Below are 26,718 nucleotides of genomic sequence, written 5' to 3' on the forward strand. Positions count from 1 at the left end.
GGGCAATTGGAGGCAGTAAGTAATTAGATAAAACCTCCAAGAATTTTTAAAATATATTCATTGGATGTGGGTATCACTGGCTAGGCCAGCATTTATTGCCCATCCCTAATTCAAAGAACATTTTATAAGAATCTGGAGTCACATGTAGGCCAGACCAGGTAAGGACAGCAGATTTCCTTCCCTAAAGGGCATTAGTGAGCCAGATGGCTTTTTACAACAATCGACAATGGTTCCATGGTCATCATTAGACTTTTAATTCCAGATTTTTATTGAATGCAAATTCCACCATCTGCCGTGGTGGGATTCAAACCTGGGTCCCCAGAGCATTACCTTGGGTCTCTAGAATACTAGTCCAGTGACAATACCACTATGCCATCGCCTCCCCATATATCCATCCAAAGTTGCAACCCAAAAGGGAACAGGAACAATGGATTATATAGGAGTGGATAAGCCAAATGGCCTTCATCTGACCAGTTCCAGTGAGAAGGAGAAATATTTAAAACATCTTAAAATAAAATAGTGGCTCACATAATTCAGCTGTAGAGGCCAGAGGCGTTCAGATTCAATTCCAAATTAATATTGAACTAACTGATTTCAACTTAGGGTGGAGTTGGGACTAGGGCGTTCTAATTGGCATATTGCTCTGGGATAGTGATAGAAAATTAGTCAAGCTTTCCATTTCTGATCTGTATCAGAAATCTCCTTTTGGAGAGTGTAGAATGGGTGAGGACAGGGGGGATGCAGTTTGGTTGTGATGTCAGCCAAGCAAGCTCTCATGGCACACAGACTCTTCACACATTAAGAGTGATCACATGAATGTATGCTTAATACCTGTAGCATCATACCTCAGCAAGGAAAAGAGTGGAGAGAGGTGGCAGAAATTAGCAAGAAGAAAAAAAAAATTAAAAGGCAAAATTTCAATCAACAATTATAGTGCAGCATGACATTTTTTTTATTTATTCATTCATGGGGTGTGGGCATCACCTGCTAGGCCAGCATTTATTGGCCACCACATTCAAGGGTAATTAGGGATGGGCAATAAATGCTGGCCTAGCCAGCGATACCCACACCCCATGAACTGCACATTGTGTCTGGATAGCCGAAAAGCATCTCACTGCCAGATCCTGTTTATCAACTCTCAAATGGGTAGCGTTCCAAGGGAGAACAAAGAAAATGCTTCAAAGACACCCTGAAGCTTTCACTGAAGTGCGACAGTGTTGACATTAATGACTGGGAGCAGCTTGCTACCAATTGTTCAAAATGCTGACAACTGGTCCATCAAGCTTTCAGTCCAAACACCTTAATGATGAGGCAGAGCGGCGACAAAGAAGGAAAGAAAAGGAAACAAATCCTGCACGCCGGATCCACTATCTCGTGGAATATTCTCAGAATCACAGAATCTCACAGTGCAGAAGAGGCCCTTCGGCCCATCGAGTCTGCGCCGACACATGAGAAACACCTAACCTACCTGCCTAATCCCATTTACCAGCACTTGGCCCATAGCCTTGAATGTTATGACGTGCCAAGTGCTCATCCAGGTACTTTTTAAAGTATGTGAGGCAACCCGTCTCCACCGCCCTCCCAGGCAGTGCATTCCAGACCGTCACCACCCTCTGGGTAAAAAAGTTTTTCCGCACATCCCCCCTAAACCTCCTGCCCCTCACCTTGAACTTATGTCCCCTCGTGACTGACCCTTCAACTAAGGGGAACAGCTGCTCCCTATCCACCCTGTCCATGCCCCTCATAATCTTGTACATCTCGATCAGGTCGCCACTCAGTCTTCTCTGCTCCAACAAAAACAACCCAGGTCTATCCAACCTCTCTTCATAGCTTAACTGTTTCATCCCAGGCAACATCCTGGTGAATCGCCTCTGCACCCCCTCCAAATGCAATCACATCCTTCCTATAACGTGACGACCAGAACTGCACACAGTGCTCCAGCTGTGGCCTCATTAAGGTTCTAAACAACTCCAACATGACCTTCCTACTTTTGTAATCTATGCCTCAATTGATAAAGGCAAGTGTCCCATATGCCTTTTTCACCACCCCACTAACATGCCTCTCCGCCTTCAGAGATCTATGGACACACGCGCCAAGGTCCCTTTGCTCCTCAAAATTTCCCAGTGTCATGCCATTCATTGAATACTTCCTTGTCAAATTACTCCTTCCAAAGTGTATCACCTCACACTTTTCAGGGTTAAATTCCATCTGCCACTTATCTGCCCATTTGACCATCCCGTCTATATCTTCCTGTAGCCCAAGACTCTCAACCTCACTGTTAACCACCCGGCTAATCTTTGTGTCATCCGCAAACTTATTAATCCTACCCCCCACATAGTCATCTATGTCATTTATATAAATGATGAATAATGGATCCAGCACAGATCCCTGTGGTACGCCACTGGACACTGGCTTCCAGTCACTAAAGCATCCTTCTGTCATCACTCTCTGTCCCCTACAACTAAGCCAATTTTGAATCCAGCTTATCAAATTACCCTGTATCCTATGTACATTTGCCTTCTTTATAAGTCTCCCATGTGGGACCTTGTCAAAGGCTTTGCTGAAATCCATATAAACTACATCAACTGCACTACCCTCATCTACACACCTGGTCACCTCCTCAAAAAATTCAATCAAAAATTCTGCTGCATGTGCCCAAAAATCTGCAGGTCAAGAATCAGCTTGTTTAGTCACATGAAGACCCATGGCAGAAACTCACAACCCAGAGTAGATACCATCTTCGAATCAAGGGACAGGTAACAACAATGTAAGTGATAAAAGAATCACCAGTCCTTTGAATTTGACTCATTCTTCTTATTATAGTTGTGACAAAATGTGAAAGCTGTTTATATCTTAATATGCTGCTGCAAACTTATTTGAAAAATACATGGGGTGATGCAGTTGATATCCTACAGCCCTTTCACCACTTTTCCAGCTACATTAATTATGTTGATAAACAGCAGGTTCAAAATCAAAAAAAGGTTCTTAAAACTAAATACATACCACATGTTTTCTCATCACTATTATCAGAGCAATCGTCCACTTCATTGCACACCTTGCCACTTTCAATACAACCTCCATTGTCACATTTGAAATGATGTGAAGGGCACGTTGGCTCAGAGGTGACACACAGGTGTTCCATCTCATCAGATCTATCTCCACAATCATTATCACCATCACAGACCCATAACTGTGAAATGCAGTGGCCATTCTGACACGTATACTGGTGCTGGGCACAAGGTTGGTACCTACATCCTCGTTCATCAGTACCATCGCCACAGTCATTGCGTCGGTCGCATCTGTGGTCAAAATTAGGCATTAAATATTGAAAATGCTAACTGTAATTATGCTACTGCTAAATTATTTATGGTGCACAATTAAATTGTTTGCTTTCATACTTCACCCTCCTTTGAATCTCAGCTATAACACTCAATTTCACTGCAGCCCATAAAATATACTCCATTTCAATAGCAAAGGGATGGAATCAAGGAAAGTGACATGATTTTGTTCTTAAGCAAGGCATTGGTCTGATCCAACCTGGAATGAATCGCTTAGTTCTGGTCACCCAATTTTCTGAAGGAGATATTATTAGCTTGAAAAGGTAAAGAGTTAAGCAAACTGGATTATTTCAGACTTCAGGAATTGAAGTTATAAGGAAATATTAAGTGAGTTGGGCTTTTCTCTTTGATGAAAAAGAAAACATTGTTCTGATCTAACTTAAGAATTTAATATTGTGTAAAGGAATGATAAAGTTAGTCCAGCCAAATTGTTTGGCATGGCGATCAGTTCAAATACCAGGGAAAATCTTAAAAATGAGGAGGTTAAGAAGGTAAGTCAGAAAGAGTACTTGTAATAAAGCATCAGAATAATTCTGTATCAAAGAAAGGCATTGAAATGAATACCATTTATAGATTCAAAAAGCAGTCTGAACTGACGAAAGAAAGGATTGGAGAATGTATTGAGAAGGTGAATAGATGGGTTTAAGAACTTGTTTGGACAAATGGCTATTCCTTGCTCCTAAAATTTCTTAATTAATAAAACAGTACTGAATATGCGTTTCCGGTTTCGATGCATTGGTTGCTCAAACCATTGGCCACTCAAAACAGTCCATACTCAGGATTCCTGTTCAGATTCAAAATATCCAAAGCAGAAATAATGTTGATCAAAGTATGCACAAATAAGACTAGAGTGGAGATGATTTGCACTAGATCATCTGGGAATTAAAAATATCCCAATACTAAACCAGTGAAGAATCTGTAGATGTATAGGTATCAAAACAAACATAGAAAATGAGGATTTAGCTAAAAAAAGACTCCAAGGATGTGTACAAATCAGTACATTTTCTTGAGGAAGTGATCAATCATCAATAATTTCACTGGAAATAAGCACTGGGAACAAACCATCTTTAACTACTTCCCCTAACACCAACTATTTGTGTTAATTTAAACTAATTTAAATTTGGCGATGTATCAATTCAATTTGTGTCTATGATTATCACTTTGAAGAGAAATAGCAATTTGAAGTCTGAATTGTGCCAAAATTCAAATTGATCTGATCAGCATGTAACTACCTCTTACGCAGAATATCAGCATTCATAGTAACTTCTGACTAGAGTCGGAAAGTGCTGGCCCACAGAAATTAGAAGAAATAAATGCCTACATACCTGGTCTTGAAAATTACATTGACACTTCTGTTCACCGGAGCTGCTTGGGGCCTGCATCGAAAGGCTCCTCGCAAGGTGTAGCTCTAGCGAATTCAAAGTGGCCACGCCCCCTTTGTTACAGCACTTACTGCTGTAAAGCAGGTAAGTTTAAAGGGCCAGGAAAAGCGACAGGGGGAAGATAAGTATATAAGGTACATGGACAGGATTTGGGGAGTGAGGGTGTCCGGGGTGGGGGAGTACGTTGGAGGTCTGGGGGAGTGCGGGGTCGGTTGGAAGTCTGGGGGATGGGGGGTGGTGGTCAGAGGTTTTGGGGCGATGGGGATTGGGGGCCATAAGGGGGTCCGAGGTATGGGGGTGGGGTGGGGGTTGGGGGTCCGAGGTCCAAGGGAATCGTGGTGGGGGGGATGGGTCGGAGGTCCGGGGGGCGGTGGGGGGGGGGTCTGACGTCCAGGGAGGATGTGGGGTGGAGTCTGAAGTCCAGGGAGGATGTTGGGTGGGGGTTCCAAGGTCCAGGAGGGTCGTCGTGGTGAGGTTCTGAGGTCCAGAGGGGGCGGGTGCGAGTCAAAGGTCTTGGGGGGAGGTCGGAGGAGAGGGGGGTTTGTGTGGGGGGGGTCCAAGGTCAGGGTGCGGGGGGAGGTCAGAAGTCCGTTGGTTGGGGTGGCTGTCCAGGTTCAGGGGCTGAGGTCAGTCAAAAGTTCAGGGGGGCGGGGAGGGTGTTGGAGGACGGGGATGACAGGGTGGTTGGATGTCATTGTGGGGGGTGGTATGAGGTCTGGGGGGGGGCGGTGGAGTTGGAGGCCAGGGGGCGAGGGGTGTCAGAGGTCAGGGGAGTGGAAGATCGGAGGGAATGGGGGGATCGGAGGTTTGAGGGGCGGGGGATTGGAGGTCAGACGTGGGGGATTGGAGGTCAGGGATGTGGGGGATCAGAGGTCGGGGGGTGGGGTTTTGGAGGTCAGGGTGGGGGTTCGGAGTTTGGGAGGGTTGGGTTTGTTGGAGGTCAGAGGGATGGAGTTCGGATATTGTGGGGTTGGGGGATCGGAGGTCAAAGGTGGGGGATTGGAGATCGGGGATGTGGAGGATCGGAGGTCAGGGGGTTGGGTTTGGAGGTTAGGGTGGGGTTTTGGAAGTGGGGAGGGTTGGGGCTGTTGTAAGTCAGAGGAATGGGGGTTCAGAGGTTGGGGGGGTTGGGGTTGTTGGACGGGGGAGGTGTGGGTGTTGGGAGTCGGGTTTGGGGGCGGGATGGGTGGAGTCCCGTGGGGTCGGTCTGGGTCTTTTCAATAGGTACCCAGAAGTTAAAGGAGGTTTTAGTTCCTATTCTAACTTTTTCTGAGTAACTATTGATGGAGCCCTGGTGGAACCATCTGAAGTTTGCGATTTAAGCTGCATATTCGGATGGTTCCCAGTGCGGCGCAATTGTCCGGATGATGTGTGAACTTCTGGGCAATTGCTGTACAAACCCTTACCTGGGAACTTCCCAGAGGGATTTTTTAAAAATTCATTCATAGGATGTGGGCTTCGCTGACTAGGTCAGCATGTATTGCCCATCCCTAATTGCCCTTGAGAAGGTGGTGGTGAGCCGTCTTATTGAACTGCTGCAGTCCCTATGGTGTACATACACCCACAGTGCTGTTAGGAAGAGAGTTCCAGGATTTTGACCCCGCACCAGTGAAGGAACGGTGATATATTTCCAAGTCAGGATGGTGAGTGACTTGGAGGGGAACTTCCAGGTGGTGGTGTTCCAATCTATCTGCTGCCCTTGTCCTTCTAGATGGTAGTGGTCATGGGTTTGAAAGGTGCTGTTTAAGGAGCCTTGGTGAGTTCCTGCAGTGCATCTTGTAGATGGTACACATTGCTGGTACTGTGTGTCGGGGGGAATGAATGCTGTGGATGTGGTGCTAATCAAGCAGGTTGCTTTGTCCTGGATGGTGTCAAGCTTCTTGAGTATTGTAGGAGCTGCACTCATCCAGGAAAATGGGGAGTATTCCATCACATTCCTGACTTGTGCCTTGTAAATTGTGGACAGGCTTTGGGAGTCAGGAGGTGAGTTACTTGTTGTAGGGTTCCTAGCCTCTTGTAGCCACAGTATTTATATGGTTTGTCCAGTTCAGTTTCTGGTCAATGGTAACCTCAGGATGTTGACAGTGGGGGATTCAGTGATGGTAATGCCATTGAACATCAAGGGGCGATGGTTAAGATTCTCTCTTGTTGGAGATAGTCATTGCCTGGCACTTGTGCGGCGCAAATGTTACTTGTCACTTGTCAGCCCAAGCCTGGATATTGTCCAGGTCTTGGAGCATTTGGACATAGACTGCTTCAGTATCTGAGGAGTCATGAATGGTACTGAACATTGTGCAATTATCAACGAATATCCCCACTTATGATGGAAGGAAGGTCATTGATGAAGCAGCTGAAGATGGTTGAGCCTAGGACACTATCCTGAGGAACTCCTGCAGCGATCTCCTGGAGCTAAGATGACTGACCTCCAACAACCACAACCATCTTCCTTTGTGCTAGGTATGACTCCAATCAGTGGAGAGTATTCCCCCTGATTCCCATTCACTCCAGTGTTGCTAGGGGTCCTTGATGGCACACTCAGTCAAATGCGGCCTTGACATCAGGGACAGTCACTCTCTGGAGTTCAGCTGTTTTGTTCATGTTTGAACCAAGACCGTAATGAGGCCAGGAGCGGAGTGACCCTCCTCAGATGGAGGACAGAACCCAAACTGGGCATCAGTGAACAGGTTATTGCTAAGCAAGTGCCGCTTGATAGCACTGTTGATGACCCCTTCCATTACTTTACTGATAATGGAGAGTAGACTGATGAGGCGGTAATTGGCCAGATTGGATTTCTCCTGCTTTTTGTGTACAGGACATACCTGGGTTATTTTCCACATAGCTGGGTAGATGCCAGTGTTGTAGCTGTACTGGAATAGCTTGGCTAGGGGTGCAGCAAGTTCCGGAGCACAAGTCTTCCGTACTATTGCCGGAATATTGTCAGGGCCCATAGCCTTTGCATTATCCAGTGCCTTCAGCCGTTCCTTGATATCACGTGGAGTGAATCGAATTGGCTGATGACTGGCATCGGGACCTCCAGAGGAGGCTGAGATGGATCATCCACTCAGCACTTCTGGCTGAAGATTGTAGCAAATGCTTCAGCCTTATCTTTTGCACTGATGTGCTGGGCTCTCCCATCAGTGAGAGTGGAGATATTTGTGGAGCCTCTTCCTCTAGTGAGTTGTTTAATTGTCCACCACCATTCATGACTAGATGTGGCAGGACTGCAGAGCTTAGATCTGATACGTTGGTTGTGGGATCGCTTAGCTCCGTCTATCACTTGCTGCTTATGTTGTTTGGCATGCAAGCCGTCCTGTGTTGTAGCTTCACCAGGTTGACACCTCATTTTTAGGTATGCCTGGTGCTGCTCCTGGCATGCCCTCCTGTACTCTTAATTGAACTTCATTGATCCCCTGGCTTGGTGGTAATGGTAGAGTGGGGGATATGCCCGGCATGAGGTTAAAGATTGTGGTTGAGTACAGTTCTGCTGCTGCTGATAGCCCACAGCGCCTCACGAAGGCCCAGTTGAGTTGCTAGATCTGTTCAAAATCTGCCCCACTTAGCACGGTGATAGTGCCACACAATACAATGGAGGGTATCCTCAAGGTGAACACGGGGCTTCATCTCCACAAGGGTTGTGTGATGGTTACTCCAACCGATGCTGTCATGGAGAGATGAATCTGCGACCAACAGGATGGTGAGGATGAGGTCAAGCATGCTTTTCCCTCATGTTGGTTGCCTCACCACCTGACGCAGATGCAGTCTAGCAGCAATGCCCTTTAGGACTCGGCCAGCTCGGTCAGTAGTGGCGCTACTGAGCCACTCTTGGTGATGGTCATTGAAGTCCCCAATCCATTCTGCACCCTTGCCACCCTCAGTGCTTCCTCCAAGTGCTGTTCAACATGAGTACTTATATGTCCTGCATTTTACTTCTTGCTTTGCCAACTCTGAAAATTCTTCAATCTGATTGATTGATTAGCCTTCCTGTTCTCTGCCCTATTCCAGAATATCACAGATCCCTTCCAGAAGGCACAGAATTCCAATTTACATTGGAAAAGAGAAAGCCTGCACTCTAGAACCTGCTAAAACTTTGTGGGCAGCTTCTTTTGAAGTGAATGGTGCCACTGGCTGCAAAGTCCAGGCCAGTGACTATTCTATCTTTTCAAAAACTGGGCAGATGCTTTCACACTATTGTACTTTTTTTCATAAATATATCTAAAGGAAAAGGCTCCACTCAATCACTGCCCACCATTTCATAGCTAAATAATAAGCTTTAGCAAGAACTGGCAAATGGAAGGGACAATGATACTGCAACATTTCATTTAGTCATGAAATACAAGCATCTATGCACGCCTGTGAAATCTGGCTGACATTTGGAACAACAAGGCCACTGAACAGAGGCTAGTGTCAGGAGCAGTTACATCTAGAATCTAAAGTTTCATCCTTTTTGGTTGGGATTTCAGTCCTTTGCTAGTACAGCTGCTGGGGCAGCAATTTGTGATTAGCATTCTGGAAGTGGTGAATACGTTTTGCATCCACACTATTTCTCAGAAATACAAATGTCACAGTGGAAGTTTAGAACAATTACAAATGCAAAACAAAAGGCCCAAACAAGATAGGAAATATAGGGCTTAATCTTATTCCCCTAATCTTGGCACTAATCCCCTCTTTTGGCACACAAGGCTGCTTTAACCTTATAAACACTTGAGGAAGTGGGATTAGAAAGCTCATATTACTGCTGTATCACTAATCACTCCAATAAAATCTATGAAACTTCTTTTATTGCAGGCTTCACCTGTGATCTACCAGTGGGTAAACAAGCAACCTGATAAAGAAATAACAAATAAAACAAAAATAAAAGCCAATGACCTTCTGGTCTTAAATAAGCTTGGTGCCTCAATTCATCAACTTTGTTTAAAAAATTAAATTATCAATTGGAGGGATTTTTATGTTATTGCAACCATTTCTTCCATCCATTATGTCTTGCAATACTTTGATTCCCCAAAACCTTCTCAGAAAAATTAAACAGTATTAAGGAGAAAAATACACAAGTTCTTTGTTAGCAACAAACCTGTATGAATTCCTAACACAGAGACCATTGTCACATGTGAATTCTGTCAGGGTGCAGGATCTCCGAGTACAATTCTGGTGTTCATCTAAAGCATCGAAACAGTCAGAATCTCCATCACAAACCCATGCCCTAGGGATGCACCTTCTCTGTGGAGGATGGCTGTTTACGCATGTAAATTCTGTAACTGTGCAGCTGTGGTTTACTGAAACAAAACACATTGAGGTAAATAAGATGTTAATTAATCAGCGAACCCAACTTTGTACTGCAAGAATGTCAGATACCCAACACTGACCTGTAGAAACTGGACTGTGTCTGTATTAAGGTGTGATCCCATTGTGGCATATCCTGCATGTATTTAATGAGACTGTAGGTAGGACCTGCCAAGTTTATTTGCATGGAAACTCACCAGTCAGCTCATCAGTCCCAGGGAGCAGCAAGATGACTGGTCTTCTTAGAAAAGTCTGGGGGAAGGGGAAGCCAATCAGGAAAAGAGATGAGTATTGGCTGGCAGTGTCCTGCTGGTTTCAGGTGGAGCTGGGAGCAGCATTTCTGTTCCTCCTGGCTTCACGATAAAGGTAAACCAAACTGAAACTGAACTTTCAGAAGGCAGTCTCCAAGGTTCTCTTTAAAGACAGGTAGTTCAGCAGCAAAGCATCTAAAAAAAGCTAAGTTGCAATTGAATTTTGAAAAAGGGGCCTGAAATAGGTGTGAAATAGGTTGCACATGGAAAGGGCAGAATGTTTGCTTCAGATGCTCATGTCTGGAGGTCTACTTAGAGGAGAAAATAATGCCATGCAGACTGCCTGAATTTGGGCCCTTGGGTGCTTGCTTGACTCATGCACAGAGCTGCCTCAGGGAGATTAGCTTAAGTTCCAAAAACTTTAAGAACAAAAAATAAAATTAAGACATGTCCCCTCATGTGACAGTGTCACATGAGCTGGGACATGTCAATGAACTTTAATGAAAAAATGTATTCAATTTATAAACCCTTCATGAAACCTCATCCTGCCCGTGGATGAGGTTCCGTGAAAAATGCGAAGGCCACCTGGGCTCTTTGCCTGCCCACCAACCTTAAAGTTGGACGGGCAGCTTTCTCAATAGGCTTAATCAGTTCATCCGTCGCATCTGTTCTGATGACGCTACCTTCAAAAACAGCTCCTCTGACATGTCCTCCTTCTTCCTTAACCGAGGTTTTCCATCCACGGTCGTTGACAGGGCCCTCAACCGTGTCCGGCCCATATCCCGCGCATCCTCCCTCACGCCTTCTCCTCCTTCCCAGAAACATGATAGGGTCCCTCTTGTCCTCACTTATCACCCCACCAGCCTCCGCATTCAAAGGATCATCCTCCGCCATTTCCGCCAACTCCAGCATGATGCCACCACCAAACACATCTTCCCTTCACCCCCCTTGACGGCATTCCATAGGGATCGTTCCCTCCGGGACACCCTGGTCCACTCCTCCATCACCCCCTACTCCTCAACCCCCACTTATGGCACCTCCCCATGCCCACGCAGAAGATGCAACACCTGCCCCTTCACTTCCTCTCTCCTCACCATCCAAGGGCCCAAACACTCCTTTCAAGTGAAGCAGCATTTCACTTGCATTTCCCCTAACTTAGTCTACTGCATTCGTTGCTCCCAATGCGGTCTCCTCTACATTGGAGAGACCAAACGCAAACTGGGCGACCGTTTTGCGGAACACCTGCGGTCTGTCCGCAAGAAAGACCCAAACCTCCCTGTCGCTTGCCATTTTAACACTCCACCCTGTTCTCTTGCCAACATGTCTGTCCTTGGCTTGCTGCATTGTTCCAGTGAAGCCCAACGCAAACTGGAGGAACAGCACCTCATCTTCTGACTAGGCACTTTACAGCCCTCTGGGCTGAATATTGAATTCAACAACTTTAGATCTTAAACTCCCCCTCCCCCCATCCCCACCCCGTTTCTTTTCCCCCCCCACCCGCTTTTTTTTCAATAATTTATATAGATTCTTCTTTCCCCACCTATTTCCATTATTTTTAAATCTAAAACTAAAACCTTTAGTCTTTCCACCCCACCCCCGCTAGAGCTGTACTTTGAATATCCTGTTTTCCATTCTTAATTAGCACTTTTCTCAGACAAAGACCACCACCTTCAACACCTCTTTGACCCTTTTGTCTGTGACATCTTTTGATTATCTGCTCACACCACACCCTCAATGTGTCTCTTCCCCCCCCCCCCCCAACCCACCTTAAACCAATTTATATTTCTCCCTTGTTGAAACTATGCTGCAGTTCTGCCGAAGGGCCATGAAGGCTCGAAACGTTAACTGATTTCTTCTCCGCCGATGCTGCCAGACTTGCTGAGTTTTTCCAGGTAATTCTGTTTTTGTTTTTAATCAGTTCATTAATGGCCTTAACAGGCCTTTGACAGTTAGGCAGGCTCGCAGCAGACTTGGCTGCACGCCGGCCGAACTGAAAATCCAAATGACGCGCGGTGACATCAGGATTCACGTCCAACGTCATCCCGCGTCATTTTACGCCTCGGTGAGTGGGCCCCATCCCCGCTCGCTGAGCCGAAGGTTCAGCCCCATGAGACAGAGTTTGTTAATGAGTGAATGGAATGCAATCATTCTGTTGGTGACACCTACCACAGCTATGTCTTTGATCTTCATCACTCATGTCCCCGCAGTCATTGTCACCATCACAGATCCAGGCTGAGGGGATACATCTGCCATTATCGCACCTGAACTGTTGACTTGAACAAGTGCGCTCCATGTGAGCTAGGAAGATAATATAGCAGACAAGGCGTGAAAATGTAAAAGTATATAGCCTTCAGAATCACAATAAATTAAACATTGAAGTTTAATTCTACATTTCTAAGTCAGTTCATTAAGGGTGGAGAAAGTTGTTGAATGCCTCTCCTTATTAATAGGGGGTATTTCCATGTGTTTCAGTCCAAAAGGCATAGCCATACACACAGGTTTCAACTGTTCTTTGTGGTTGTTTCTTGTGAAAGTTAATAAGTGAAAAATAACATGAGATATAAAGTCAAGTAATGTCAGTTGGTTGGCAATATTTAATTATGCATCATACTTACTACAAGTAGATGGTTCATCAGACCCATCAGCACAATCTATTCCACGATCACAGTACCAGTGTGCTGGGATACAGCGCCCAGATGAGCAGCGAAACTCGTCCTCTGCACAAGTTCCAGTGGCTAAAATTGAATCAAAAAGTTAAAACTTACATCAGCAGACCAAAATCTTCCTAGGTGGCAGTCATATGCAATTAGGGAGAGAATTTTACTTAATTGTTCCTTAATATATCGGTGAAGAAATTGTAAGAGGTGAGGTTTGCAGAGAGATTCCAAAAATTGCCATGTTGCTGGCTACTGAGGAAACAAGATGTGGAAAATCTGACTGGAATATTGGTAATTGATAACAAGAAATAGGAAGACAGGTCATTACATTTGGTGAAACCTATTTATCTGACATTTAGAAATGGAGTGGTCTCAGCTTTGTAAAAATATTTGTTAAAGAACAGGAATGATAAAGGTAAGCTATTTTTTCAACGTATTACCCTTTTAATGAGTGCAGTTACTTGTAATCATATCTGAATAGGAGACAGCATATCCAAGGATGCTTATCTGCATCATCATAGTATTTTACCAAACAGCAGGAAGCAATTATGCTTATTTGTACTGGTGTGGGCTCTCTGAACAAGTGTTTGCTTTTTTCAATCCCCTGCCCCTTCCCCATACCCATTTATTTTTTTCCCCAAAATATATGTCAATTGCCTTCTATAAACAATAATGGGTTCAGCCACAGTTTCTGGTAGCACATTCCATGTCTTAAAATCATCTGCATAAAAATATTTTTCCAAATTTTCCCTTGATTCTTTTGATGATTTGGACTTTGCCCTCTTTATGACACACCATGCTGTAAAAATATTTTCTCCTGTTTACTTTATCAAAGTGCTTCATGATTTTAAACACCCCTCTTAAATCATACTATGTGCCATATTGTGCAAGAGTTGCCAATGCAGTGCCCTTTGTTTTGCATGGTATAGAAAGCAAAAACCAAATGTACAAAGACTGCATTCCCTGTGCTTTTACTCTCTGGCTGTATAATACCTTTTGTGTTGGAGCAAATTAACTCTACTTCATACAAATATCTAACAATCCCTTGAAACCTGAGTAAAAATTAGATTGAATTTAACCAGAAACCATTTGTACACTCTTTGTACTATATTAACGCTTGCATTTTTAAGCAATGCACACTTTTAATTTATTAAAGACTGCATTGTGTTTTGCAGAGTGTTCTTTGTCCTATTATAATCTGTGCATTGAGGATAAAATTAAATTGATAGTGCTAAAATGCTTAGACACCAAGCTCTTCAGTCTTAATGAAAATCAATAGCTTTTGCAAAAATTTGCATTTAAGCAAACCAATACTAAGAGCGTACTTTCTACTAGCATGGTAATAATTAGATGTAATATTCAATTTTTGATTTTAATTTTTTGCACAATGCAAACAGTTCTTACACAAGTTAACCAAATTGTTAATGAATTAAAGGTTCATACATACAGCATGAGTCAACAATCGGAGCAGAAATTACTCTGTGTATAACGACGGTATCTGTAGGTTATACAGAATACATACCACAGTGGGTGGCGCTCTCATCACTCATATCACCACAATCATTATCTCCATCACACAGGTAAGTGCGAGGGATACAGATGTAGGTTGTTTGACATTTTGCATAGCCAGGCTGGCAGGTCCGATTAGCTACAGGAAAGTGTTAGGAAAAAGGTAGTTTAGTGAAGCATCTTTTTAAAAAAAACATTGTATGCATGATGTTGTAAACCACGAGCGGTGTTCATGCCAGCTGACAAATCTGCATCAAAACTGAATAATTTTGTCTTTGGTTTAACCTGTGAATTTAACTGAAATAGCAACTAAGCTTTCAAATGGAAACTATAACTTCTCAAAGCCTCAATGTGGCAACAGAGGGTAAAATTTGTAAGACTCCGTTCTGTTATGGATTGGAAAATTGAGTGCAATGTAAGCCTCTTTTTATATAAACACTATTATATTTAGAGATGTATGGATTAACCTAATAAATGTTCTATTATAACAAGTCAGAAAGAAATGTAAAGGGTTGGTATTAAAGTACGAAGCAAATAGAAAATTAATTGCAAATAATGGACAATTAGGAGCGTTGTACTGAGAACAGAGCAACCTAAAATTGATTCTTAATTCTTGGCTTAACAAAAGAATCATGGGAGGCATTGTTTTAGTTAGAATATTAATTAAATTAAAGGTCTTTTGAATCAGAAAGGAATGGCTACTGCTGCTAATTTCATGGGCAGGATTTTCGGGTCATCAGGCGGGCGTGGTGGGCGGGCACGGGAGCGGTCGGAAAAAGGTCCAGAGCCCACAATCGGCCCCTGACCGTGATTTCCCACTGGCTGGCCAATTAATGAAAGGCTCAGTGTCTGCCAGGGTGAGAGCGGGAGGGGGCGAACACAAAAGTCTGCGCGTGCGTGGGGGAGCGCACACTGAGAGCTCCCTGAAGGTAGGGAACTGCCTCAGGGAGCTAAACAATTTTAAAATCAAAAATGAAGCGTTATAAAATCTGAAAAACATGTCCTGACATTGGACTAATTCACAATTACATGAACAGAATAAACATTTATATTTATTTGTTATTTAATTGTGGAAACCTCATCCCACCAGTGGATGAGGTTTGCTAAAAAATCAAAAGGTCACCTGGTTGACTTGCCCGCCCGCCAACCATGAGGTTGGACAGGCAGCGAAAAATATATTTAAATTCATTAAGGGCCTTAATAGGCCTCTTAATTGTTGGCAGGCACACGCGAGAGTCAGCAGTGCGCCCGCCGACCGAAATATCGCATGAGTGTGCAATGACGTTGGGATGCTCACCCAGTGTCAACATGCACTATTTTACATCCGAGCAGGAAGTTTCCTTGCCCATGTTTGACCTGATGCTATAAGCCTTCATGTGCTCCGGAGTCGATGTTGAGGACTCCCAGGGCAACTCCTTCCAGACTGTATACCACTGTGTGTCACCTCTGCCCTACATCAGCCCCAGTATAAATATTAGCTGCTATTTCCCAGAATGGCTGGTGCAATTTTAAGCACTTTCTTGGTGTGGTTTTCAAGTATTCATGAATAGGATGTTCGGTGTCACTTGTGATTTTTTCCATCTCACAAGGAACAACCGTGTTGTGGCGAATGACAGGCAATTTGGGACACTGAAAGGAATTGCGTGTATTTAACATTGTGGGTTGAGCTGTATAGAATTGCCCAAAACCAACTAATTGTACATTTACTTCCAGTAATGTGGAGCCTGTATTTTCAACAGAGAGATGTAGTGTAGGATAGAATGCAGCTGGCAGTTTTGGATCAGCTGAAGTTGACAGAAGGTAAAGAATGGAATGCTGGCTAGGATAGTATGGAAATGGGGCAGTGTGAAGGAAAGAAAGGCATGGATGTAGAGCTGGGTGTTATCAGCATACATGTGGACACTGACCCCATGCTAAGGGGCTGAGGATAGGTCATTTGAGAACTCGAGAAATAACAGATGCATTCAAGAGGGCATTGGGTGATTATTTAAATAGAAATAATGTTCAGGGTTATGGGGAAAAGGCAGGAGATTGGCACTAAGTCAAAATGCTCAGAGAGCTGAAGCAGACACAATGGGCCGAATGGCCTCCTTCTACACCGTAACAATTCTGTGATTCTGTGAACAACATAGGGTAGGAAGAGAAACTATCACTGTAGATGCTCTAGTTATGATTGGATAAGTAAGAGATCACCATAAAACAATGGTAGTCCCACTGAGCTGGACATTGGAGAAGTGTTGGAAGAGGATAGTGTGGTTGGCCATGTTAAAAGCCGTGGCGAGGTTGAAGAGGTAGAATTCACCATTGTCATAGGCATAGAGAATATGACTGGTGTCTGTTTAGGGTGAAAGAAGAAAGCCTCCTAAGAGGATGTCATCGAAGCCTTTGAATCGTACTTTAGTCACCATCAAAATATTGTAATAGAGAGGCAAACTTTAATTGATGCAGTCAAAAACAAGGAAACGGAACCAATTCATTCATAAATGATCTCTACCATTTGGCTGACAATTGCGAGTATGGAACATAGAAAGACAACTTAATCATAGATAGAATAGTCATAGGTGTTTTAGAAGAAAACCTGTCAGACTTTCAACAATCTCAGAAAGATTTAGCACTAAGTAAAACTGTCCAACTGGCTAGGCAGGCCAAAGAGTGAAGACAGAATAGAGCCTTTGTAAGAGGTGTGAGATAAATCCCATAGGAACAGTGAAGCCATTCATTTGTGAGGTGCAAAACTGAAAGTACATCAAGGCAGCAACCAGAGGGAGGTGATGGCATAGTGGTATTGTCACTGGACTAGTAATCCAAAGACCCAGGGTGATGCTCTGGGGACCCGGGTTTGAATCCTGCCACGGCGGATGGTGGAATTTGAATTCAATAAAAAAAATCTGGAACTAAAAGTCTAATGATGACCAAGAAACCATTGTTGTTAAAAACCCACCTGGTTCACTAATGCCCTTTAGGGAAGGAAATCTGCTGTCCTTACCTGGTCTGGCCTACATGTGACACCAGACCCACAGCAACGTGGTTGACTTTTAAATGCCCTCTGAACTAGGGCAACTAGGGATAGGTAATAAATGCTGGCCTGGCCAGCGACACCCACATCCCATGAACAAATAAGTAAAAAAAGGGTGTGGCTTCTGCGCAGATACCCTTCCCTGCTCTCTGCGAGGATTCCTGCAAGAATCCTTCATCAGAAGGCGGAGCCTTTTCAACGTATGCAACTAAGTGGGTAGCTTTCTGCCTGATCAGTCGTACACACGGGTTCCAAAACTGATCAGGAGTTTTGGGCCAATATTTCACAATAATTACTTCCTGCAGCATGTGTGAACATATCACTTTTTAACAATGAGTTCTTACTTCTGGGACACAGCATCCTTTTGAGAGAGTCGAATAAATGAGTTATGAGCTCTTTAATGCTCTTTGCTGCATCAATGACTATTTGAGCACCCTGTTTCTTTCCAAAGAAGCTGAATGAATTCATTGTACTTACGGCAGTTCCTTTCATCTGAAGTTCCATTATCATGGCAGTCGTTCACCCCATTGCAGACATAGCTACTGCTAATGCATCTTCCATTATTACAGGAGAATTCTGAATTGGGATCACAAGTAGGGAACAAGCAGCCGACCTCATCACTGTTGTCTCCACAGTCATTGTAATGGTCGCAGCGATATCTATATGGTGTGCACCGGCCATTTCCACATGTGAAAGCAGTTGGCGGACAGGTATGAAAAGCTAGGGAAAGAGCAGAGATACCAAAAGTAAACCATATGATACAAAAATTGCTTTTTAAATGATACTGTGACAGTTCCCTCTTACATATAAGAAAAAATCTTGTTGCGTTACCTTCCACATATACAAATGCTTCCAAATAGGCTGCATGTGAAATAAAATAAAATGTTTTGGTTTTAGGGTTTTACAGTTTTTTTTTAGTTTTGCATTTGATAAACAATATCTCAGGTTACCACTTAAGAGCTTGGAATCTGAATCGTTATGAATCACAATTGAAATTTGCAATTAAATTCCCTCTTCCTCCCCTTTCTGGGCATGCATTTGTCTAAGAGCAATCACAGGATGAATGACCAATTAATTTGTGTTTTTGTGGCATTGGTATGCCAAGAAGTCCCTGCTACTCTTCAAAACATTCTGGGACCTGGTACATCCACCTGTACAGGCTGACAGGCCCTTAGATTAAAATGTCTCACTCAAAAAAAGTATTTCCAACAATACAGCACTCCCTGAGTACTGGACTCAAGTGTCAGTCTAGATTATGTGTTCAATCCCTGGAGCGGAGTTTAAGCCCACAATTTGAGGTCAAAGTGCTACTAATTGAAATAAGATATATAATTTATGATATCATTCTAGATCGTATCTACAATAGAAGTTATTATTATTTTAAAGAAAAGTTAGCCTCTATAGTATTATTCATAATTAATGAGCAAATGTAAATAAATTAACATATGTTTATTAATGAACAACATAAGAAATACCTCTATGTGCATTTTTTCCTATGTGGACTGCATGAAAGAAAGAGCAAAAATATTTATTTCAGTGTATTTCATTCTTTGTTACACCATACTTACATTTTGTTCAGCTTTTGCTTTACGCTTATCTCTTGGTTTACCAGGCCCCACTTCAGCTGGAGGGGCAGATAGTCACTGTAAGACTGCTAAGGGATTTTTTAGATGTGATACTCCATATTTCAGATGCTCGCAAGAAATGGAGGTGCATGTGTTGCTAAAACTGGTTCCCCTTAACAGGGTTCATGAAATAAAATTGATAACTGCAAGCAAAACATTTCACACAATACCATTTTTTGCCACCCTGGTAGTATTAAGTAACTTTTAAAATGCTGGACTTTAGAGTATGACAATTATGGCAGGAGTTCGATGAGTTGTACTATAGAGGGATGACTTGCATTTCCCACATGGTGGTCAGAATTCTACAGTGCCCTGTGGGCGGATGGCAGGTCAGGGAGCTGTAAAATTGGGTAAAACTGGCCAAGCATGCCGTGTCAGAAGGGACAAAGCCAGTGAACAAGTGCACCAGCTCCAAGAAAAATTCCACAATGTACTGAAAAAAACGTCTTTGCACTTGCCTACCATCCAGACACGCCATGGCAGAAGCACTCTTCACAGTGCCAACCTGTCCCTGCTCACCCTCACTGCAATTTTACCAGTGGTGGAAGGGGCTTCAAGCAGCCAGCTCACTCGCGGGCCATTAAATGGCAAATGAATGGCCACTTAAGAGCCTCCTCCCACTGCTGCTGGGATCTTGCCCACAGTGGGGCAGGGCGGGGTAAGGTGGGGCGGGGCAGGGCAGGGTGGGGTGAGGGGCAATGCAGGCTGTCTAGCCCACCAGGTGAATCATGGCAGATTGGTGGCCAGGCAAGGGCAGAGGGACTCCTTTTTGGGTTCTTGTCTCCATGTCCCTTGGAGGCCCCCCCAAAGACATTTACCCCCATGTTTCCCCCACCTCCCTGCCCTGATATCCCAACCTCCTACCCGCTCCCCCGCTGCCTGGGCCCGCCCGTTTGGCCCTGACAAAACCCCGTGTTCATAAGATGTTAATTGTTGTTAAGTTAAGGAGGTACAGGTGGAGGGTATTGATTAATTAAGTATCTTGAGCAGATCTGGAGTTTACTGTGACTGTGGTTGACGAGAAAAAAGTGCGGATTTTTAAGAAGGGCGTCAAGAAAGCCCAGAAAAAATTACCTGCGAAGGGAGGCAAGAAGAGGAAAAGATCAAGGAAGGAAAGTTACTCCATCTAGATCTACAAAGTGATGAAGCAGGTTCACCCCAACACCAGCATCTCCTCCACGGCCATGAGCATCATGAATTCTTTTGTGAGCGATGTTTTCAAGCGTATCGCGGGTGAAGCTTCCCACCTGGCCTATTACCATAAGTGCAGCGCCACCAGCTTCCGGGAGATCCAGACCCCTGTGTGCCTGCTGCTGCCCAGGGAACTAGCCAAGCACACTGTGTCAGAAGGGACAAAGGCGGTGAACTTGTACACTAGCTCCAAGTAAAACTCCACCATTACTTAAAAAGACATATAAAGGGGGACTACATTCTCGTACTCTCTCACCATCCCAGACACACCATGGTACTCTGTCCTGCCGCCTGGCGGGGGACCCTGTGGTGGGCTCTCTACGTGTGAGTCCTCCCGCTTTCCATCGGGGATCTGGTATGGGGGGTGCCGCATGCAGCAGTCCTGTATAACCATAGGCTACGATGGTTCATGAACTCCCAGGCCGTCTGTGCTTTCTGCAGCCTTGAGGAGTCTGTGTTCCATGCGTACCTGAATTGTAGTAGTTTGCACCCCCTATTTAATTTCTTGAAGGAGTTACTCCAAGTTTCAGCTGCACTTCAGCCCCAAGCTCCTGATCATTAGCCAAGTGGTGTGAAGGGGTTGCTGGTGGGAAGGAGGGCCTCCTTGTCCTGCTCCTGGGCCTGGGCCACGTTGGCCATAAACAGGTCTAGGCAGCAGGGGTCAAGGGGGTCATCCGGCCCAACGTCCAGCCCTCCTCCATGTCTACGTCCACGGCCGTGTGTCCGTAGAGAGGGAGCACGCGGTGCCCACTGGCAAACTTAAGGCCTACTGCAGCTGGTGGGCGTGGTTGGGGCTAGAGTGCATTATCAACCCCCCAAATGATATTTTGATTTGATTTGGAAAGTTTCATTTAAATTTCCCCTTTAGTTATGGTGCCCCTTAAGGGCTATCAATTTGATAAAATCAGTTTACTCTTTAACTTAATTTGCTAATATTTTCTTCCCCGTGTTAACTTGGTCTACCAAAAGAGTATAAAATGGACTATGTCGTCACATTCACCCACCGTCTAGTCATGCCATGGTGCTCCGTCCTGTCATGAGGTGGTGGCGGTGGTCCTCAGTAGAGGGCTCTCTACGTGCGAGTCCTCCCCCTTTCCATCGGAGACCTGGCATAGAGGGCGCTGCATGCAGCAGTCCCATTGAACCATAGGCTACAATGGTTCATGGACTACCAGGCCGCCTGTATTTTCTGTAGCCTCGAAGAGTCCATGCTCCATGCATACATAAATTGTGATACATTGCACTCCCTTTTTAGTTTTTTGTGAGAGTTGCTCCCTAAGTTTAGGTGCACTTCAGTCCCACGCTCCTGATCTTTCACCATCCAGTGTGAAGGGGGTCAGGAGGGAGGAGGGCCTCCTAGCAAGCCTGCTCCTGGGCCCGGCCAGGCTGGCTGTTAACAGGTCCAGGCAGCAGGCGGTTGAAGGGGTCGTCCGACCCGACCGTCTGCCCCACCTCTGAGGCTATGTTCACAGCCGGGTGTCCTTCGAAAGGGAGCACATGGTGTCCACTGGCACGCTTGAGGCCTACCACGGCTGGTGGGCACCGCATGGGCTGGAGTGCTTCCTCAGCCCCCAAAAACAAAATTTTAATTTGATTTAATAAAGTTCCTTCAAATAAAATGTTCTCCTTTGTTACAGCTCACTTTAATTTGATTTGATCTGTCTATTTAATTTGATCTGTTCACCTGTTAAATTTAGTTACAGGTATACTCAAAAGGGTCGCACACCCTCTGGGCACACCATGACGATCCATCCTGCCTTCCAACGGTGGCAAGGGTCCCCAGTAGAGGGCTCTCTATGTGGAAGTCCTCCCCCTTTCCATCGGGGACCTGGCATAGAGGGTGCTGCATGCAGCAGTCTCGTACAACCGTAGGCTAAATGGTTCACAGGCTGCCTGTATTTTCTGTAGCCTCGAGGAGTCCATGGTCCATGTAGGTTGTGATAGATTGCATGCCCTTTTTAGTTTTCTTAGGAATTTGTTTCTTCAGTTTTGGTTGCACTTCAGTCCCACACCCCTGATCTTTGGGCACCCGGTGCAGAGGGGGTCTGGGAGGGAGGAAGACCTCCTCGTAAGCATGCTCCTGGGTCTGGCCAAGCTGGCCATTAATATGTCCAGGCAGTAGGCAGTCGAGGTGGGTGTCTGGCCTGACTGTCTGCTCCTCTTCCGCAGCTGTGTACGTGGCCGGGAGTCCTTGGAGAGGGAGCACGTGGTGTCCACCAGCGCGCTTGAGGCCTTCCACATCTGGTGGGCACTATGGGGGCTAGAGTCCATCCTTGACCTCCAAAACAGCATTTTACTTTAATCCAGTAAGGTTCCTTTAAAGTTTTTCTTTAGTTACAGTGGCTCTTGAAGGCTATTAATTTGTTCAATTGGTTTTTTGGTTCAGTTGGTTAATTTGTTCCACTCAAAAGAGTATAAAGAGGGATTATATCCTTGCACTCTCCCTGTGCCCGTACAGCCCATGGCATTCCATCCTGCTATCTGACGGTGGTGGGGGTCCCTTGTGGAGGTATCTCTATGTGGGAGTCCTTCCTCTTTCCATTAGGGCTCTGGCATGGAGGGTGCTACATGCAGCATTCCCATGCAGCCACAGGCTACAATAGTTCACAGGTTCCCAGGCTGCCTGTATTTTCTGCGGCCTTGAGGAGTCCATGTTCCATGCATATCTGGACTGTAGTAGGTTGCACCCCCTATTTAAATTTTTGAAGGAATTATTCCTCAAGTTTTGGCTGCACTTCAGCCCCATGCTCCTGCTCTTTGGCCAGTCAGTGTGGAGGGGTTGGGCAGGGAGGTGCACCTCCTTGTAAGCCTGCTCCTGGGTCTGGCCAAGTTGGTCATTAACAGGTCCAAGCAGCAGGTAGTTGAGGGGGTCGTCCAGTCCAACTGTTTGCCCCTCTTTTGCGACTATGTTCATGGCCGGGTGTCCTTGGAGAGGGAGCACCTGGTGTCCACTGGCACGCTTTAAGCCTTCTACGGCCAGTGGGCTGGAGTGCATCTTCAGCCCCCAAAACAAAATTTTAATTTGATTTAATAAGGTTCCTTTAAAAAATGATCTCCTTTGTGACAGGTCCCCTTTAAAGGGATATTGCTTTAATTTGATTTGATCTGTTTATTTAATTTGGTCTGTCCACTTGATAATTTACCAAATTATTTACAGGTGTACTCAAAACAGTATAAAGAGGGACTTCTGGGACACTGGGTATTGGTCATGGAGGTCACTGCAATCTCAGCAGTGGTCATCACTCCCATTGGCGCTTGCCCACCTCCCCTCCCCTCCCCTCCCCTCCCCTTTTGGGGCCATTGCCCCTGCCCCCAGCATAAAATTCAGCCCAGTGAAAGCTTCCCATCTTAACCATGCAACTGGTGATGAAGGTGTGAATAGAAGAGCCAACATAGCTCAACAATAACTGCAAATGTCCATAAGAATGTTAAAACTGGCTCAGGTTGTGACAGGAGCATCCAGCTAACATAATAATATCTCTACCATTTGTGAACTGGAATCATGTTATTTCTAATGTCCATTTGCTACTTGTGACTTCAAAGAAGGTATTTTACACAAGTTCCATTTCTATCATATATCACCAAAGAATGACAACCAATCCTTTCAATGTTAGGTCTACAGCACATCATGACATTGATGCTATGATAGATTTTGCAGCTAGTAATAAGGGACTTACCGCATACTCTCTCTGTTTCATCACTCTGATCTCCACAATCATCGTCAGTGTCACATTTCCACCTCTCTGGGATACAACGGCCGTTCAAACAAGTAAAGTAGCCAGTGCCACATGTGGCAGTATCAGATGAAACACAATCTTGATTGTTATTAACCAGGCGGAAGTCTCCGTGAGCAGGGCACTGGCATTCTGCACCATGCGGTCCTTAAGTACAATTGCAATACAAAAGTAATTTGCAGCACAGTGCTTGGACTCATAGTTAGCAAACATGCAACAGACAAATCTATTTCCAGAGGACCTTGCAAGTCTCATTGAAGCATATTGCAAATGAAACTGAGATAATACTATGGAACTCAAACTATCAAAGTAGTTTAAATGGTGACTATACATCTCTCTCTCTTACTTGCAACCTTGTGAATGCATAACACTCCAAATTTAGCTGGACTACATATCCTGATGCATGTTCAAGAGAAGTGACAAGTGGAATGTGCAGGATTTTACTACATTGACAGCCAAAGACAAAGCTATGTGGACTTCCCTTGATATTTCCCACAGAACTGGCCCCTAATTACAGCTTCCATGAGTCTTTCGCTGCTGCACTTATAGCTGGCTAGCCACCAGAAGAGAAAATCTCAGTCTACATTCTTCTTTTTTCCCCAATATGTTGAACTAATTTACAATCCATACATCCCTTCTCTCCAGAAACCCATCCAAAACCCACACATCTTCTCACCTTCTGAGATGGACAATATATAAATATGAGTTATGAACTGAAACCAAAACTGGAACAAATGTGCAGCAAAAAATTATTTTTATAATAGAAAAGGAATGGAGAATTAATGAAAATTATTCGTCATTGTGTCTATGAAGTATTATGTACCGTCTGATCTAGGCATGCTCTTCTTAAGAACAGTTCCATGAAGAAAACTTATAAAGGCAGTCTGCCTATTTGGCAACATTACATTGTATTCATAGCTTCCAGGATAAAATTGGAAAGAGGAATTCATTTGCGTCGTGCTGCTTCTAGCAGTGCTGTGCAGACTTACGCTGATTCCCCTAAGGGGTTGCGGGGCTGGGGGGTTAGTCCTTATTGACATCATTGAAGACATCTGTGCAGACCACACAGGTAGTGGTTCACGGCATTATGAACCAAAGCGAATCGACGCAAGTTTGCATTGCACCAGTATGCAATTAAAACTTCTCTCCCAGCATATTTCCTTCATACATTCTTATGTCTGATCCAGTCAAAATCTTTAAAATAATAAAGGCATCGAATGGGGTAGATACAGAGAAATTATGGCCTCTACTGAAGGAATCCATAAAATGGGATATAATCTAAAAGTCAAAGCCAGGCTATTTAGGAGTCAAATCGGGAAGCACGTTTGCACATAGAGGATAGTGGGAACTTTGAACTTTTTCCCCAAAAGACTGTAGCCACTGAAACTTCCAATACCACGATCAATAGATTTTTGTCGGTTAAGTGAATCAAAGGGTATATAGAACAAAGGCAGGTAAATGGAGTTGAGGGACAGATCAGGTATAATCTAATTAATTAGTGGAGCAGGCTCAAGGGGCTGAACTGCCCACATCTGTGCTTATCTTCTGTTCTTATTTGCATATATTGTGTTCTTAAAAGAAGGTCTGCCTACAAAGTTGAGTCATTAATGTTACATCATCTTTTTTATACAATTATTCAAATGTTTCAGGTGGGAGTAGTTAGTACCTGGAGTGCAAATGTGACTGCAGCCTCCATTAAATTGATCACATGGATTATTGCATTGTTGCTGCTTCTTCTCAGACATAACGTGGATATCCATTGGACGATGTGGTAAGTTTTGTATCATCACAGTCTGGCCTGACCCATCATGCTTATTGACCCGATAGATGCTTCTAGTGTTCCAGTCAGTCCAGTAGAGATTCTCATCATAGAGGGTCAGTGCAAATGGGTAAATTGCAGTGCTAACAATCACCTCACGGTCTGTACCCGTAAGGCTACTGCGTTCAATCTTCCGCCTGAAAAAGAATATCATTGAATATTGCACAAAATATTGATTATTGAAAACTACCATTTTCAAATAACTCATACCAGTGAGATGGGTCACTTACAAGCAATAAACCCACAGAAACTAATAGAGACAAATTTGATAAATATGTAACCATTTAAGTTCAGAACCATGGAGCACAGGGTTAAGAACATAAATGATTATACAATGAATAGACAATTTTTAAAAAGTTTTTTGTGACTATATTTATTGTAATTCAAAATGCTACCATAAAATTACTTAGCCAGTTTTAGCAATACTCAAGCAATGACTATATTTTTGCATTCATTCTGTTACCTATGAAGTCCACAAGGATCTATCCTCAAATGCATCTCATTTTCATCTACATTGTAACCCTTGGTAACTTCATACCTAGACATAGGATCAGCTTAATGTGTGCTGATAACACTCACTTAAGGCTTCAATATTTTGATTCTTCCACTGCCTTTGCAATATTGGGCTAATTGTCCAACATCCATGAGTCATTTTTAACTCCAAATAAGTTTCAGGCAGGCCTCAGAAAGGGTGAGTGTAAAATGCACTCATGGGGCAGGAGTTTTTGGATGGCGGGGTTTGCCATCCCACTGCCTGAAGAGTCAGCAAGGATCACATCCCCATCGACACTGACTGCCCCACAGCCATTTAATGCTTCAGGAAGCGCTATTTGGCTGGCTCACATGGGAGGAAGTCCCGCCATTCTGCCAGCCAATCCGATTGGCGAGAACTCTGTAGTTCCAGCACCGGCAGTGGCTA

The 26,718-nt window shown here is 44.3% G+C and overlaps 1 protein-coding gene across 2 annotated transcripts in view; it reads right to left on the reverse strand.

Moving 5' to 3' along the window:
• The window catches only part of lrp2a (low density lipoprotein receptor-related protein 2a), a 361,142-nt gene that overhangs the window by 101,503 nt on the left and 232,921 nt on the right, over positions 1 to 26,718 (reverse strand). For both annotated transcript variants that reach the window (XM_078552334.1, XM_078552333.1), the window contains exons 42-49: positions 25,647 to 25,936; positions 23,924 to 24,127; positions 17,908 to 18,150; positions 14,428 to 14,553; positions 12,864 to 12,983; positions 12,415 to 12,546; positions 9,789 to 9,990; positions 3,004 to 3,299 (exon numbers count right to left, since the gene is read on the reverse strand). In XM_078552334.1, coding sequence (XP_078408460.1) covers positions 3,004 to 3,299; positions 9,789 to 9,990; positions 12,415 to 12,546; positions 12,864 to 12,983; positions 14,428 to 14,553; positions 17,908 to 18,150; positions 23,924 to 24,127; positions 25,647 to 25,936 — 1,613 coding nt within the window. The remainder of the gene's footprint in view (positions 1 to 3,003; positions 3,300 to 9,788; positions 9,991 to 12,414; positions 12,547 to 12,863; positions 12,984 to 14,427; positions 14,554 to 17,907; positions 18,151 to 23,923; positions 24,128 to 25,646; positions 25,937 to 26,718) is intronic.

Source organism: Cetorhinus maximus, chromosome 11 (assembly GCF_964194155.1).
Source record: "Cetorhinus maximus chromosome 11, sCetMax3.hap1.1, whole genome shotgun sequence".
NCBI lineage: Eukaryota > Metazoa > Chordata > Chondrichthyes > Lamniformes > Cetorhinidae > Cetorhinus > Cetorhinus maximus.